General features: G+C 32.2%; 1 protein-coding gene across 1 annotated transcript; it reads left to right on the forward strand.

Moving 5' to 3' along the window:
* Positions 1 to 11,754: 11,754 nt before the first annotated feature.
* Positions 11,755 to 15,308, forward strand: LOC106294982. Its single transcript, XM_013730714.1, has 9 exons — positions 11,755 to 12,015; positions 12,322 to 12,398; positions 12,498 to 12,642; positions 12,739 to 12,806; positions 12,892 to 13,425; positions 13,520 to 14,104; positions 14,203 to 14,415; positions 14,510 to 14,656; positions 14,753 to 15,308. The coding sequence occupies exons 1-9, from the start codon at positions 11,997 to 11,999 to the stop codon at positions 14,903 to 14,905; spliced, it is 1,941 nt and encodes a 646-aa protein (XP_013586168.1). The 5' UTR covers positions 11,755 to 11,996; the 3' UTR covers positions 14,906 to 15,308.
* The last annotated feature ends 4,098 nt before the right edge of the window (positions 15,309 to 19,406 follow it).

A 19,406-nucleotide genomic window follows, 5' to 3' on the forward strand; every position in this document is an offset into this window, starting at 1 on the left:
AATTAAAACAATTATGTTAAATAAGTGTGATAGATCGAAAATTAACTTACATTTTCATTAAGGAAGAGAACCGTGATTCCCACAAACTTCCTGTCTTTCTTGAAATTCAGGGAGGAAGCCAGAGGCTATGCTCTGACTACTACGACCAAGACAGAGAGACTCAAAGGTTGAGTGACAGACGTTGGGACGCTGGTTTGAGGAACTGGAGAGGCATAGAGAAACATTTTCTAGAAGATGGTTAAAGCTAAGAGGAATCAATGAGTTTTGTGGAGATGCAGATTGAGTTCATCAAAGATGAGAATCATATATATATAGGGCTTACAGAGGGGCTACAAATCAGGAACATTTATGATCAAGCGATTTAAGATGGGGACATGAAGAGTTCACCGGTGAAAAAATAGATTACAACCGGACACACGGCACAACTCTGTAACTCAAACTTGTTTGAGACAATGATGAAAAGAACTCAAACTCATGTTAAACGACAACAGTTTACAATATGGGAAAACTATAATTGTTGCAAACTTGAGATTTTTTCATTTAACGTGAATCTCATTTAAAAATGAAACTCATAATACACTTGTAGGTCCGTCCCTCTGAGGAAGCCGAAGAACCAATGGCTTCCGACCTTCAGAAATATATATTAGGTTTCGGCCATCAATGTACAAAGTATCATTTAGCTTAGTGGTATAAATGTTGGTGTTTATATCTCAATAACCCGTGTTCGAACCATGGCCTTGACACTTTTTCACACTTTTTAAAAATGGAGTCCACAAAACGCTGACGTGGCGCGCTAAGGAGTGAGAAAAAACTCAACTATTATAATATAGATTGTGTGGCCAATTAAATTATGTAAATTACTGTGTAATTGATTAAATTTGTACATTAAATGACAGTTTTCTAAAGTAATAACTTTTAAATATTACAGATTTTAGTTAAAACTGGATGATATAAGCCTCAGATAGAATGTCCACGTAGGCGAAAATAATCGACCAATGAAAAATTATATTTTTACCATGTCACCTGCTCTATTTGTTTTCACAAAATGATTATTTAACTTTTTACTTAAACAATTATAACTGAAAATATTTTTTTAGTGAAATATATTATTTATATAAATATAATTATATTTTTTTATTTACATAATAGTTTGTAAAAAAATATTTAGTGTAAATAATATCATAATTTTATAAAATACTAAAATAAATTGGGCTGGTTTTCAACTTTCACAAATAAAAAATATTATTTGTAAACTTAGAAAAGAATATATCAAGAATATTCTTTTTTATGAGAGAAAATAGAAAAATACATTGGAGACAAATTTTTCTCTATTATGAAATTCCTCTATTTTAGAGAAAAAATAGAGGAATACATTGGAGATGGTCTAAGGTATGGCCGACGTAAATGTTCGACGTTGAGATTTCAGCTTTTCTGATTCTTACTATTCTAATGTTTTAATATAATTTGAATATTCTCTTTGTTTTATAATATAATGGTTTACAAGTATTTTTTCACTATAAAAATTGTTTTTATATTTCAATGTAACTTTATATTTATTGGATATTGTGTGGCCAAATAAATTATGTAAATTATTGTGTAAATGATTAAATTTATATATTAAATGACAGTTTTCTAAAGTAATAACTTTTAAATATGAAAGATTTTAATTAAAATTGATTATATTTTGATACAGATAGAGTAATCCATAAACTAACTCTATATAGATATGAAGACAAAATTGTAAAGTTGTTTCACCTTGAATTTCTCTCGTTCTGTGCATTCTTAATTGGAAATTGATAATCAACATCTAATATTATGTTATTCTCAGTATATTAGAAATGGTCGAACCGTAAACCAATTAAGGATGATGTAAGGAAGACATAAAGATGTATTTCCAGTTAACACAAATATAGAATCAATTGACAACAACTTAATTATATCTAGCGTAGGGCAACAGAGAAGAGTTTTCACACCTTCTAATATTATAATATCTCACTATATTAGTGGCTAAATCAGTTTTCTCTAGCACAAATACTCGCTCCATTCTTGGAGTTTAAGGTTTTTTATCTGATGATATTAGTAGTTTAATCCCAAAAAAAGAAACGGTCGAACTGTACATTGTAATTGGAGAAAAAAAATAAATAAAAATCAACTGAAGACTTTTAAAGTATATGAAACAAAAATTGGAAATAGAAATTCTCTGCAATTAAAGAATAAGACAATAAAATTGTAAAAATACAAAATAAAACAAAAAATATACACAGAAAGAAAGATTTAGTAAAATAAAATCATAATATAATTTCCATAATTGATAGTGATCAGTTACACTAAAAATTCTAAATTTACAACATACACAGTTTTATTTACATCTTTAAACCTATTATCTAATTAAAATGATTCTAAAAAAGTGCCAGCATGAAGAGTTAGAAAATATACGATAAAATATAACACATAACGTTAAAAATACATTATCACTGATCACTAAAAAATCATGTTAGTAGTAATAAAAATGAAATGACAACACATTTATTAAAACCGTAGAACGGCACGCAACAAGGTGTTATTAAATATACAAAGTACAAATTAGATATGCTCAACACAAACACACATAAAAATGAGACATCATATTTGGATATATTTAAATTAATAATTTTAAATATATTATATTCTTCATAATTTTAAAATTACTTTAAAAAACTAAATTATTAAAAAATTAATATACAAATAAAACTAAAGCAATATTTTGTAACGTCAAAATAATAAATGAATAAAAATATATTATGTTAATAAAATAGATTTTAGATTTTAAAGAATCCTAATTTATGTAATATTACAAAATTTAAAATTTGTTTATTACAATTAATATTTCACCATTAGATATATTAAAATAATATTCTAGATCGATATTCAATTGTCAGTTTTCAACTATTACGCGTAAAAAAATATTATTAAGTACGCTTTTGTTTTTGAAAATGGGGTTTTATATTTTAAGTAGGTTATTAGAGTACTTTTTTCGTGAATTTATTCGAGATGAGATTCCGATCTTTTAAACTAAGATAATTTATGTTCTATACATAATTATATTTTTTTTACATAACTCTAAAATTTCGGACTTGATTCTTCGTATTTTATTAGTTAATTGTGTCACATATAATAGAAATACTTACTTCAAACTAAAAATATATAAAAAATCAAATTTAAAAATTAGTTATATATAATTTAATGTACAAAAATTCACATAGAAATAAAATGATAAATATAGCAAATTTAAATATATTATCTGCGCGTAGCGCGGAGAAAGAATCTAGTCTATACTAATAAAAGAGACCTTGAACTTCATAAAACATCCATATCTGCGAAAAATACTTCTTCCGATAGATAATATGTAGCATTGTTATTAAAAATAAAATAAAATAATAAGTAAATATACAATATGAAAAATAATAATAAGTAAATATACAATATAAAAAATAGAAATATTACATTAAACAATAATATATAAATATACAATAAGAAAAAATAAATAATAAGTAAATATACAATCTAAGAAACAAAAATATTACATTAAAAATCTATCATAATATTATCATTCGGTATAAAAGCAAGAAAATTAGAATTAGTAAATATACAATTACACAATATAAGAAATATAAATATTATATTAAACATTTATTGTTATATTAGAATAAGTAAATATAAAGTATAAAAAAATAAGTAAATTTAGTATATAAAAAATAAAAATATTACATTAAAAATATATCGTAATATTATCATTTATATAAAAGCAAAAAAATTATCAAAAATACTTATTACTGTATATAAAAGGGATATGATACACTTTGAAAAATGTAAGAACTAGGTCAAAAACTATAAGCACACATGGATTTGGGATATCTTTGTTAAGTTATACTGTAATATTTTTTTGTACAGAAAAGGAGATAGAATAAATATTAACTGACCAAAAATATAAAATAAAGATAGAAAACTTATGCAGTGAAAAAAAAAATTGTTTTCAAGCTTTGTTGCAACTACTGAATATCTAGCCAAAATCTATGCAGAATCTCACTACGGGATTATGATAAATGTTTGGATCAGCAATGTCCTTTCCAGCCTTCTATGGATCACACATTATCTTGCAAGGTGTGTAACATTTGGCTGGAGTCGCTTTTTCTGATCCTCTCATGCATTGATTTATGATACAATTTTTCATACATGCCTTCATCTTGATAGAATCAGATACTTGTGCTGAAAAAAGAATTCTAAGTAAATTTACAATAATGAAAGCACGGAAAATTTTCTTTGACGCTTGAACTGCCATAATGTAAGTACTATCACAACACAAAATTTGAATTGTATCATTTTTTTGTCTGTTTATTGTAGTGTGAAACGAGAGATTTTGTGAGAATATGGATTGGTCAAGATGATTCTTATAGTAGAAGTAGTTTTACCTGTTTGGGGAATTTAATTTGTTAGAAAGTCACATTGTTAATTTCTTAATTAAGTAAATATATCAATTGATTTTTGTTAACTTAGGTGTATTATATGTTTAGTCATCAAAACAACTATCTTCTATTCATTAAAGTAACTAATTTTTCATATTGTCAATGTCAATCTTAGCTTACACCAGATATTGAATTTCCCTTTTGTTTTTACAATTTGTAGATACATCTTGTTTTGAGAATCTATTTTAAACACATAATACTAAATTTTTACTTCGCACTGCACGTAAGTTTATATTAATAATTTAGTTTAATATTAGTAATAAAATTAAAATTTACTAAAATATAGTGCAATTGCATGACTTATATTTTTATGAAAATATCTAAAATATTTCGTGTCATTGTTTACTACTTATGGCTTATTCTTTATATCGAGTCACCTCATTCTTTGATTTTCCACGAATTTACCAAAAAAAAAGTGACAGGGAGGAGTAAGCCTCTTGTGTAAAACACATACTATTCTTAAAAAAAAGTTTATATGTGAGTTTCAAATTATTTTTTATCAATAAAAAATAACGAATTTATTTTGATATTAAAAACAAAATTTTTAATCTATTAGTTACTTATGTTTTGACACAAATTCTTTTAGTCAGTTACATTACAACTTTCATAAAAAATAATCAAATATGGTATACTAAAACAAACATAATATGAGTGTAATATACAAAAAGGTCATTTAAGCAAATTACATGATGAATTCTCTTAGATTTTTAATATGGTTCACAAATAAAGTTATAGATTTTATGAAATTAAAATGATCTCAAATGAGTTAACGAGTTATAGAAAATAAAGATATTTAGAGAAGAATATTTATGATATAGATAAAATAAAAATATAAAGAGGTATGTAGAGGTATGTCTATATGTTAGTCAACATTTCTAATATTATATATAAATAACACCTAAAACTAATTAGTTTAAAAGATAGCATAAAAGAATGTAAACAAATAATGAATATGCATTTATCAGTATGACACTATACTATATAAATATGTTTATTAACAAACTAAGAACAATAAAATTTTAAAACTTCTAATATTTAGAAAAGTAATCACGAGATACAATTATATTTAGTTAATTAAAAAGATATATTAGAAATCTTGACTCAATTACTCAGATCTATATATAGTATATCTGTTTTGAATTTTCTATCATAATTATTATATCTTGTTTAATTTTCTTACTTTAGTAATGCACTAGAGATTTTCCCGGGGCTACGCCCGGGTTTCAGACAAATATATTTACATTTAATATATAAAATACATATACATTATGAATTTATAAAAATATTAAACTAAAATTGTTGTTCTTTAATATATAAAATACAAATACAAACTGTCCATTGAATTTTAAATGATTGAAAATTAAACTAAAATTGTTGTTCTTTTAATATCAAAAATATATATGGAACAATGAAGGTGAAAATGAATAAAATGTTAACAAAACTGTAGTTATAATTCAAATTCTCATTTATCTATTTATCTGGCGTATTGGGATTCTCATGAAAATATGTTATTAATCACTACTAATCCAAACGTACGCACACACACCTCATAGTTTCAATAAAACAATTCAATACGTAGTCACTCTTTTTTTTTTAAACAACACATAGTCACTCTTTATACATTTCTCTCTCTTTTCTAATGGATCACAACTTTGGTTTAATATGTGAATCACTTTGTAAGAAGAGATTAGTAAGTTAAAATATGAATGGGAAATAGAAAGTGTTCGTTACAATTAAAAAACACACTAATAACTTATATTTTAATAAGGGTTTTGAGTGACACAACAAAACTACTCGAGTATGAGTAGCTTAATTTTTTTTTTAACTTAAATATTTTTCGATCTGTCATATTAGAAGATCTAAAGATTCTATGTTTGCTGACAAAAAAAAAAAAAAAGATTCTATGTTTACACTTTGTTTGTTGCCTACTTACTAATAAAGGTTCTTTGCCTTCGAGAGATGAATATATGATCATTAAGCTACAAATAACAAAAGAAAGACTATTCTCTAGCCAAGTAGCATGCCACAAAATTAAGGCGAACTTCCTCTCTTGCCCAAAAAGGGATATTTGTTTTCTTGTATTGTGATGTGTGGTTTATTTCCTTTTTCGTGCCGACATTGTTTTGGCTTTCAACATTGGTTTACTACTTTGGCTTTCAACATTGGTTTACTACTTTGGCTTTCATTAGTCTTCAATGCCATTAAGAACTCACACCACTATCTGTAATTAAATGTATCATTACTGTAACATTCGTTTAACCTTGTATAGAGATGGTCACACAGATATGTCAAAACACATGGCAACTTTTATGGCAGTGGGAAAGCCAATACAATTTCTTCCTACAATATGTAAAGGTAACTCTTTATCACTGTATTTACTCATATTTCCATAATTGAGCTGATTTCTTAATTGATGTGTGAACATTAGTCTATGCCTCATGATCACAATTATGAACAACCAAAATGTCGCCAAGGACCACAATCCGTAAGTGTTAACTATACTTGTAATTTACAGGAGGACAGAAAAGTTGCTGATCAGCCTATAATATCAATGATAAAGAGATTTTTCTCAAAATTCTTTTAAGAATATCTTGAACATCCCTAAGGACGATTGGTTTAGCCTTCTATATCTTATTCCTCTGTATTTACGTTCTGTTTTTACTGACTCAACTGATAAGGTTCTTTGGCTTCAAGAGCGCTGTCTTTCAGCTTCAAAGAGTAAAATCTCCAGAAACTATTTGCTACCCAAAAGCATACAATGATACAATGTTTAAGGCGATGTACCTCTCTCTGCTTTCTCTTACCTCAAACTGGATAAGCCAGTCCTCTGGCTTGATCAGCAGGTTGAGCCTGCCAACTATTTCTGTTTTGTATCTTGTCACCATCCAAAAGCAGAATCTAAGACGCAACATTATCAAAGCTATTTAAACACACATAAAATAAATAGAACACAAACATACTGCCAAACGCAAACTCAAACACACAGAAAACAACTCAAGCCACACATAACTACATCAAAAATCTAACACAAACAGCAAAACCAATTACTATTGTAAAAAAACTTCACATTCCACGAACTTGAACACTCCCTTACCTATTGAAAGAGCTATCATTGTTTCCATTGATAAGAATCCGGTTATAGAGAAGGCCTTGTTAAAACTAACGCATACTATTGAAGTTTTGATAAATAGTCTGCGGCTGTGGCTGCTATCAACATACATTTCATCTATTGCTCTTGTCCCTGTAAAATCGTTTACATACAGAAGTTATACACAAAGAAATTCTAAAACAGGACACTAAGAGAATTTTAAAATGGACAGTGATAAAACCTAATAGCTCACCAGATTAGCTCCAGCATGGCCTTGCATGACTCTACTCCGATGATAACGCGAAGCCAATAGCTGAACCTACCTCCTAAATACTAAACCTTACACAAAAACCACTACACCCTAAACCCAAATGTTATAATATTTTGATTAAGTGTATTTTTTAAAAAGTAGTATTCAACTTAGTTATTTCAAGGAATTTCTCAAAAAGTAATCAATTATATTTACAACACATAATGCTGTCAAAAATTCAAAATAATTGAAAGTAAGTTTATATATAACTTAATATAAGAAAGTATAAAAATTCAGACATAAACATAAAACTAACAATTGTCACAAAACATTTACAGAGAACACAATTCTTTATAAATAAAATCATTTACAAAATAGTTTTAAATTACATACTTACATATTTAAAGTTATATATGAATTTACTTTGAATTTTTCTTTTTAAAACACTACCCAATATAAGATATGTATCATAAAAAAGGCTAAACACAAATATAGGATTTTAAATTGATTTTTGTACTTTTCATTTATAGCCTTCAAATCATTGATATACAATATTACATATTACCAAAATCATATGTAATTTATATTTGATAAATTATTTTGTTAAAACATATACAATTTTAAATTTAGGTATGGCATTTTAATATTCACTTTTTAAACCTAAACCAAAAAATCATGTTTGACTAAAAATTTAATGATTAAAATGACGTCTTTGTAATTTGAGATTTTTGGCATATTTTAAAAAAAAATATTTTTGATGTTTTTCCTTTAATAATTGTTTACCATTTCTACCAATCTTTCTCCGACATAAATTAAGTTTTTAAAGTGATAATCTTCTTAATGCATTTTATTTATGTTATTATGATAAAATAGTAAATTATTGTACCGAGATGGATTTATAAATTGATATTACAACTTAGTATTTATTGGTTATTATTAGTAGATGTCTTTGTTAAAGTTTTCATTCAAATACTTTAACATTTGATATCATATTGGAATTATGTTGTTTTTGATTAATCAAGCATATGTACTTTTTAGAACTATTTAGATTTGCTGTTCATTGCTAAAAAAAAAAGCTATAAGAATATTTTGCCTAAATAATTTAAAGCAGAGATTAAGACCCACACCCCAAACCAAAATCCACTACCCCTAAAATACATCACACTCATCTATATAAACAAAGCAGACATATGCTTTTTGAATGAAAATCACGTATCATGTCTAAAGTATTGTATAACTGGTTTAAATTATTATATATTAATCTTCATATATCTTAAAATACTTACAAGACTCTAATAATTAGTTAGTAAAACTTTTTATTTAAATATGTACAAAACATTAAATAACATAATATGTATATGTAGGTGTTAGATATGTATGAGCCACTGGTCTCCTTTTTTTACACTTTTTTTTGTGCAAACCGCAAATTGATTAAACTAAAATTGGTTCAGAGCATACAATGCCAGTTTGGCTACAGAGTCTGCCCTATCATTGGCAGCTCTAGGGATAAACATAAATTCAATGAAACTGAAAGCATTAGAGAGCGAGAAGATATCATGGAGAATTCCGTAGATCTCCAAAACAAAAGAGTTGCTCCTGATCATCTTGATTAAAGATTGAGAGTCTGAGTGTATCACGGCGGATCCGATTCCATGGTTGAGGGCGAAGATTGTGGCTTGTCGAAGAGCCAAAGCTTCCGCCATTAGGGGCGATGAGACAAATGTCTCGGTCGCTGAATGTTGGGATGGTGTGATCGGATCATCAATAATCCAACCAAAACCTGCACAGCCCGTTGAGGGATTCCAGGCAGCGTCCTTGTAGATCGCGAGATAGTTCGGTCGATTTGGATTTGGTTCGAGATTGATCATCCGTGCTGGAGGCGAAGCGGTGTTGGAATGGTTCTGGGCGAGTGTCCACTCCCTGGCTTATGTCATAGCTTTGAGTATGGTTTCTTCTGGAGTAAAGTCTTTGTGTTGGAAGAGGAATTGATTTCTAGAGAGCCAGATAGACCATACAATTCAGGCTGAGAGCGTTCCTGCATCTAGACCCACTGGAGGCAGAGATGGTATCCTCCTTGATCTGTCTAGTCCTGAGAGTGTGCTCTCCACTAGATTAGCATGAAAAGGTCCTGCTAAAGGAGCTAGGTTCCACACCCTTGTAGCGTATGAGCAGGTAAACAGTGCATGAGTTATTGATTCTTCACCTCTGCATCGTGGGCATTGGTTGGAGAGTGGAATTTGTCTAATAGCGAATTGTTCTCCTACTGGCAGGGCACCATGTAGGGAGTTCCAGATGAAGATCTTTATCTTTTGTGAAGCTTTAAGGTTCCAAACGTTAGCCAGCCAGTCAACCGGCTCTTCTAGAGCCACTGTGGGCAGTGGTAGAACCTCTTCAGTAACTGCACGGTATCCAGAGCAAGTTGTGTAGGTCCCTGAGGGATTTTTTAGCCACCATATTTAAGAAAAAAACCTACACAGAAAGCTGTTGTATAACTTTTCTCAGGTAAATTTTTGCTTCTTCTCCCAAAGGCTGTTTGGATTCAACTCTTTGAACAACAAAATAATACCTGTGGTTGCCCCCATCCAAGTTAAAGATAAAAGAATACAGAATTATCCCAGTTTCAGCTGCCAGAGGCTTTCCATGACACGAAGTTCAGATTCCAGCTCAAACAATTTTTTTTTGTTAATAATCATCTGGAATGGATGCCTGGACTTGATCACAGCTGTTTTTTTTTAAAAGAAGATAATTGTTGCAGCTATGTCCAAACCGCAGCTGCGAAACCTGTGAGTAGTGGCAAGAAATGTAAATTCGAATAGTTTCTTTGTGACATTGGAGCGATGAAACAACAAATTTACAAACCACTAAGAATGGGAGAAAAATAGTGATGCGGTATATTTCGAGTTGTGCGTAGCCATTTCTGCGAAGAAGATTAAGAAATAATCAAGAAATCAAGAAGTGGTGACCTAGATCGATTTGGATCAATAGAAGAAGAAGTAAAGAATCTGATACCTGCTTGCCTGTAAGGAGAAGCTCCAAGCCAATAAGCAAACCACCTTTAGTTGTGCTTATCGTCTCCCAGAAACGGATTAACCGGAAGCCTAGTTCTGATTCCACTGTACCCGCGGAGATGTTGGTGAAATACACAGCGACATAAGACTTTCCGAAGGACTTAGCAGATCTCATGGACATAGCTTGATCTCCGACTGAAGAAATCGTAGATTACGGTATATAATAAGAATCGAGAAATAGATCATACAGGAGGAAAACAAAAGGAGGTGAAAGGATACATCTTGTAAGAAGGTGTAAAAAGCAGAATCAATGATTTTAGAGTGGATAGTTACTGCAACGTAACGGAGATTTGGAGAGAATGGAACAATGGTTACGGAGAGGAATCGTAAGAGACTATTGACAGAAAAAGGAAAGCGTGGGTTTTGTCGGAAAGTGTAACATGATTCTCAAATGGGCCACAACCAAATTTTAGAAGGCCAAAACATTTGGCCCATGTCGATAAAGAGAATGTAACGTGGCAAAATAGAGGCATCTAATTGGTTAATTTTTTTGCCGACATGGACCCCCTCAGAAAGTTTTATATCTTGCTTTTAGTATAGTTTTGATATAGTAGTTTTGATAATTAAATGGAAGATTAATGAAAGAATATGACTTTTGACTTTTACCCAATTATTACTCTATATTCAATGTATTTCAAGCAGTTTTAAGGCAAATATATTATAGATTTGAACATATTAAAGATTTGTATCGATTTAAAAGATTACCAAAGTGTGAAACTTGGTGGTAATTACCAAAAAAAACGTCAAGTCCAAGGGGTCTTTATAAACAAAAGAGGTAATATCTTAAAGTGGAAGAAATAAAAAAAAAGAAAAGAAGATAATCGTGCGTGGGGATGGGATCTATTTGAATCAGTGGAAGGCAAAGAAACAAAACCCTTTTTTCTTGCCTCTTCCCCGAAGAAAAACCCTTCCCTTCTCTCCTTTGCCTCTTGGCGGCTGCGGCCAACTTCTCCTCCTTCTAATCTCTTAAACCCTAGATTCGATCCCCTGATTCTGTTTAGGGTTTCTATCTTCTCTTTTGGCCGCATCCCCCCCTTATCCGAGAAGGATCTATCAATCAAACCTTTTGTTTCTCGAATCTGATTATCATGGCTACCGTTGCTGATCGTATCCTTTCTCTACGTTTCTCTCGATCTGTTGTTTTCTCTTGTTTATCGTTATTGGATCTTCGATTCTAGCTTCGTTCTCTGTTTAAATTGATGTGATTCGATTTTCGATTTAAGTAGATTTAGATTTGGGGTTTTGTTAGCATCACTGTGGGAGTAATTGATTGATGTGAGTCGATTATCTTATGTGGCTGGTGAATTAAACGAATTGATTGATTTTCGAAAAGATGCTTCCTTTTACACTGTTCTAATGGTTGATTCATATGAAAGGTGTCTTTGTTTCCTTGACTCGCCTTGATGTTTCTAGAATCTGCTGATATGTTGCAGAACCTCACTTTGGACTCACAAACCAAAGCTTCCGAGATCCCTGAGCCTAACAAGAAGGTGTGAAGAAGCTTTATTGTTTGGTTTTATTATTATTATTCTCCACCTTTACAGTTTCATTTTTCTTTTTCTTTTTAACAAGCCTTGTTCTTTGTGCAGACTGCTGTTTACCAGTATGGAGGTGTGGATTCACATGGTCAAGTTCCTACCTATGACCGTTCTTTGACTCCATTGCTTCCCACTGATGCCGTTGACCCTTCTGTTTGCTATGTTCCCAATGCGTACCCGCACTTTTATTATGGAGGTACCTTTGTTCTCAACTCCTACGATCTAGTAACATTACTTTTCACAAGTTTTTTTACCCATGTTTAACAAGTTTTATCTTTTTATTAACTTTCAGGATATGGAAATGGAGACTGGAGCGAATACACTGGTTACCAGAATCCTGAAGGTGTTGACATGAGCTCTGTAAGTGTGTGCTTACTAGGTCCATTGTGTCTTTTCATCTTCTTCGCATCTGCTCTGCTTAACAGCTTTGAATGGCTCTTTCCAGGGAATTTATGGAGAGAATGGCTCTATTGTGTATCCTCAGAGTTATGGGTATGCAGCTTATCCTTACTCGCCAGCGACAAGCCCTGGTCCACAGGTTGGCGGAGATGGGCAGTTGTATGCTGCTCAGCAGCAGTACCAGTATCCTGCCTTTTTCCCCACTGGAGCTTTTGCTTCGTCTGTTACTACCGCTACCCAGGGAGATCTCTCTGCAAACAAAGCTGGTGGTGTGAAGACAGCGGAAACCAAGAATGTTGCATCTGCTGCTGGTAAAGGAAGCAACGGAACAGTTACAGGGAAACCAAATAACCAGACTACACATAACACCGCAAGCAATTTGTATGGAACTGGTGCTCCGGGAGGAGGTTTTGCTGGTGGATATGGTTATGATGGGTTTTATGCTCCTGTGCCATGTTACGACGGCTCTAAGTATTCAGATGTGCAGAGATCTGGTAGTGGAGTTGCATCCTCCTATTCTAAGTCGACCACTGTACCATCATCGAGGAATCAAAATTACCGCTCAAATTCCCATTACACGGTATGACATTTTTCTATATATTCTATTGACGAACACCATGGTTTGTTTTATTGGCGTAAAATATGGTCTTAATTAATGTTTTCTTTTGCACCAGCCTGCCTCAATGACAGGCTACGGTACAGGTCAGGGATACTACAACAGGGTGTATCAGAACAAGGTATATGGTAGCTATGGAAGCTCAGGGAGATCTGGTACGGGTTATGGTTCTTCTGGGTATGATTCAAGAACAAATGGAAGAGGATGGGTGAGCACAACAGACAACAGATACAGAAACTGGGGAAGGGGTAACAATTCCTTCTATGGAAATGAGAACAACGCAGATGGGTTGAATGAACTTAACAGGGGACCTAGAGCGAAGGGCGCAAAGAACCAGAAGGAAAATTCAGAAGATAGCTTAGAGGTGAAGGAGCAGACTGGCGAGTCAAATGTAGTTGAGGCTGTGGAGACAGAGAACACTTGCATTGTTCCTGACAGGGAACAGTACAACAAAGAAGATTTCCCAGTGGATTATGAGAATGCTATGTTCTTCGTCATCAAGTCCTACAGTGAAGATGATGTGCACAAGAGCATCAAATATAATGTTTGGGCCAGCACACCAAACGGAAACAAGAAACTTGCTGCAGCGTACCAGGAAGCTCAGCAGAAACCTGGCGGCTGTCCTATCTTTCTCTTTTTCTCGGTATGTTCTATAATCCTGTAATCAATCATGCAGTTCTTTTCTACTTTGTTTGAAGATATGGAGCTAATTAATATTCATCTCTTGTTTTTCTCTTCCAGGTCAATGCAAGTGGACAATTTGTTGGGCTTGCTGAAATGACAGGGCCAGTTGATTTCAACACAAATGTGGAGTACTGGCAGCAAGACAAGTGGACGGGCTCTTTCCCTCTTAAGTGGCATATTGTGAAGGACGTTCCAAACAGCTTGCTGAAGCACATTACCCTTGAGAACAATGAGAACAAGCCCGTCACCAACAGTAGAGACACACAAGAGGTAACAGATCTTTGAAGCTTTTACATCTCTTTTAAGTTTTGTCCTCTATTTTGTTTTCGTGTGTTGAAGTTTCTTTTGTGGGATCATGTTACAGGTCAAGTTGGAGCAAGGTTTGAAGATAGTGAAAATTTTCAAGGAGCATACAAGCAAGACTTGCATTTTGGATGACTTTTCCTTCTATGAGGTTAGGCAAAAGACTATCTTGGAGAAGAAGGCTAAGCAACAGCAAACCCAGAAACATGTAAGAACATACATGATAACAGTTCTAGAACTCTTTCGTAGTCATAGTGTACAACTCGAGTGTTCATCTAACATCTAAATGAACTTTATTTAACAGGTAAGTGAGGAGAAGACTACAACAGATGAGAAAAAGGACTCCGCAACTGCTGATTCGGCTAATAAGGAATCTCCTCCAGCTACCAGTGATGTCAAGGCTGATGAGAATGGGTCTGTTGCAAAACCAGTCGGTGTGGTGGCAAATGGTTGCTAGATTAGGCGATGTAGCTCACGGCTTGTGCATTAAACGCAACAAGAGAGAAGAAGATATGAACAGTCCCGTTTACAGTTTCTCTGGAGAAGTGCCGTGAGCTTTGAAGCATGGAAGGAAGAGCCTTAGTACCTGAGACCGAGATTCTGTTTCTATGCCCTTAGAAGTTAAATGTCCCAGTTTTATTGTTTCTTCACTCTTTTCGTGTTCTCTTTTTACCTTGTCTTTACAGTTTTTTCTTTTCTTTTTTTCATGTTCTGTTGATCCTCCTGCCTTGTAAAATGCTTATAGGACCTACTAAATTGTGGGAAAAGTAAGAGAAAGAAGATATAATAGCAGGGTGGGAGTTGTTTCCATTTCTGTTGGATTGATAGGCAGATTTTTGTTTATTTTCCCCCTTTTTCTATTCTCCTGTTTCTTGTTTGGGTTCAGACATGACTCTATTTGATATCTGTTAGCATCTGAGGTTCTGTCTTCGTAGTTTCTTGCTTCTTTCACTGTCCAAAGTTACTTGTGAACCATAACTAGTTTCAGTATAAGATGTCTACCCTAAGAAGATTAATGATGTAGATCTCTCGGGTTGCAAACAAGTTAATGACAAGATTCAAGAAACTTAATTTAATTAGTGTTCCTGTCACGGTATGACAAGTCTGATTAAAAAAACTAGTTTGATCTGACGGGCCGACGTATATTATACCAGTACATTGTTTGTTTCTGCCATAGCATCAATTTTAAGTTAACCTGTAGTCCTTTGTGACAAAAAAAGAAGTTAACCTGTAGTTAGATATTGATCCTTTGGGTTGTTTCTTGAAATGCTTTTCTATCTGTGTAAATGGCGTCTTTTCTGGGTTACATTGGAAAATGGAATGATGTTCGAATTGGATGATGCGCTGCATGAATAACCGAAGCTATTAGAATAAACTTGATAATCCTTTTTTTTTTTGCCCCTTTCTCTTTAAATACTCTATTGGTTCTCTCACACAGTAATTGTTTAAATAACCAGCGAGAATGTAATTGTTCTTCCCAAGTATAAATAACAAATAATACTTTATAAATAGTTAGTGTTATAGCCTGCTGGGAAGAGATTAATCGAAAGAATCGTTCTCACCAAGCTGGTGATACTTATAAGTCAATGCATATAGTAAGTTTTATTTTGTTCATTTTCCCTATATTTGAATGGGTTGAGAATTACAATGTTAATAATAATTTAGAGTAAAGAAAAACATTGTAGCTAGTACGTACCTCTAAGTACACAATTTTAATAGGCAGTTAAGTATCAAACAAGAGAGTCCATTTCATTTTATTTAAAAAGTATCACATCACACACGATGAAACAACAACTTATCAAGATCGATAAGATCATCACAACTCGTTATTAGAGATGAGGACCTTTATCACGTATAGAAATACTGCCGTTAGAGCCGATCTTCATTCCTTTGTTGATATGTATATTTCCAACCCCGTTTCCTGTTTTTTAGTTTGATAAACCATGAATCAATTACTAATGACATGCATTTCTTAAGTTAGGGTTTCTCTATTGTTCAAAAAATGAATTTATTAAAGTTCGAAAAATAATAATGAATTTATTGAAAATTTAAAAGAATATATGATCTATCAACGATGAATCAATTACTAATGACATGCATCTAGCCAACTCATCTTAGTCTCTTTTCAGTTTAATGAAGGAATATGTTGCTCAGAAAAATATGATCTATCAACGATTGGATCATACTCATCATAGTATCATACATATATACAACAACAGAGCTACATGTTACCAGTTTAGTTATATCATCACTTTATCGATCAAAGTCAAATATCAGCTTTACTAAATACACCATACTCCCCACATATACACGTGACATGTACATCCACAAATAGATCTGACTTCTGCTATCACATACACACACACATACACAATCTCAAGATAACCATAGAATAAACAGAGAGGAGTGATGGAAATTAACTTACTAGAGTGCGAGATGAGTAAGTTACGTTGGCCAACGTTGGGGTCAATTAGTGCAATGGACAAGAGGAACATTACACCAATTAAGAAACCCAACTTGCATTTCATCATCGTTTTTTTTTTTCGCTGATAGCTTAACGACGTTGAAGAACACTTAATCGTGGTCCTATATAGAGAAACCCTCAATACGGATGCGTTGTTAAATTATTACAAATGTACAACGAACGATGCATGTATAATGCCATTGTCGGTCTGTGACCCCATCATCTCAGTGTCTTGTTTCTCACCCTTAATTTCTTGTGTTTACATTTCTTTTGTTGTTTTATTTCTCTCCTTGTTTTGTTTGTTGTTCTAGTTTCTGTGAAAAGAAGATACACGTTTTCCACGTTTTGTATATCTTTTTTTCAGTTACAAAAAAAAAGATATACAAGAACGTGGAAAAGGAGTAGATTTTGACTTTTTGTTCTAATGAAGTGCATCACTTCTCACATATACGTTATAACGTTAGTTGTGTTGGAATCTTTTTCTTTTATAAATTTAATGGATTAAGTAAAAAGCTGGTTAAATATGTTCAAAAATGGATTTTTCTGCTCTTAAAAAACTTTTATAATTTTTATTTAAAGAGTGAAAATGTATATTAGAAACATGTAAAAGAATATCACTAGAATAAATCTAATATTTTCACAAAAACATGTTCAATAGTTTTAGAAAAAACTACGAAAAGCGTGAGAGAAATGTTATGCAAAAGCACACTACACATATAGGAACGGCTTTTGGGGACTAGAAACAATTTTTTAAAAATATTAATAAATTTCTTTTATATACTTTAAGGACTATGCATATTAAAATATCCAAAATTTTTGAGCGCAAAAGTTAATGTTTCACTTGCCTATGTCTAGATCCGATTCTGTATACTGTATACACCACTGCCATTGTGAACTGGACTTGACTCGTCTTTGAGTCTTAGGTTTTGGTTGATGTGAAAGTGTTTCTACGGTAAAAACGTTTTCGGGGCTCTTAATTTTTTTTTGTTTTTTTTGTTTTCTGATTTAAAAAAAAATAAAAAATAAACCAATCGCGGGTCACCACGTGTCTGTGAGACCCGCAAACAGTACAACAAACCCCTGTGAAACGTTTCTTATTTGGCGACATTGAAGCACGGTTTTTGCAAAAAAGTGGTGGAACCCATGCGTAAGAACCCTACTCCCACCACCGATAATCATGCTTTAAGATAGTTTTTAGTCCCCAAAATGTTTGTTCTAAAAACCACCAATAAAAAAATATTTTCTCACACAAAAAACACAAGACCAAGGGTTTTTGTCCGTCTCGACTGATGAGAAATTTGACATTTTGATCCTTCTTTAGCAGTCATTTATTTAACTTGCTTTGGTCATTGATTTATTAATCAAAATATGGCATGTCTCATCGATCTACCTTAAAGATTAACTTCTTGATGAAAAAAAGTCTAAATTTTAGCCTACAAATTGTATTTGTACCTCATTTCATTGACCTCACACAGAATCTAGTTGTTGGAATCGTCATCATCTTTGATGGCGAGAACCTTAATTTAACTACTTCTCATCAAATTTGTGCTCATATAAGTCAATAAATGTAATGAGCGCATGTCGACTTTTATTTATTTATGCTATTTTCTTTATATTTGCATGAGTTAAAATTACAATATTAATCATCGATTTGGGTAAAGACATTTATTTTATAAAAAAACACATTGTGACACCAATCAATACACAATCCATCAAACAAAAGAAGTTACATTTCACTTATTCAAAGAGAATCGAATCATAACACACATAGTGAAACAACAACAACAACAATGCACCAGATAATCACAATGGGATGGGATATTTAGGGTAGATCAATAAGATTATTACAACTCGTATATTATGGATGACGACCAGAGGCCATCCTCTGCAAATAGTTCTATCAGTTGCCGGAAGAAAAGAGACAAAATCAAACCACCCCCAATGCCTAGATCCACAATCACTAAGGAACAAAATCTCTGGGAATAGCTGACCAAGACACGACACCTCCCTTAGCCCTTAGGTGTTGGCTGCCTGAGTTTTGGGGCCGAGATCACTGCAACTATTGTTGAACGTTGCTTCTTGAGGGTAATAAGTAATAACAAGTCACTATCAACCAGCCAATAACATGGCAAGGTTCACTGCCGTTCTCACTGTCTAAGACCTTTTCTATATCTATGATGGATTCTATATTCCCCTGTTCGGAAACGCGCTAGGCGCTAGTCGGACGGTCGGATTGGGCCTAGCGACTAAAGAAAAAATCGGGAATTAATAGGAAATTATGCGGGGCGGAATTTTTAAACTGTTTACTATATTATAAAACATATTAATCTTTAATTGTGTATAACATTAATACATTTTCATGTTTAAAATTGTATAAAACACTCAAATAGAATATATAAACTTAATATAGTGTAATTTTCATCAAAATTATGAATATAAATGATATTTATAAAATTTTTGATCAAATAGATAAATAAGAATATTATTAAAAAAA

Source organism: Brassica oleracea, chromosome C5 (assembly GCF_000695525.1).
Source record: "Brassica oleracea var. oleracea cultivar TO1000 chromosome C5, BOL, whole genome shotgun sequence".
NCBI lineage: Eukaryota > Viridiplantae > Streptophyta > Magnoliopsida > Brassicales > Brassicaceae > Brassica > Brassica oleracea.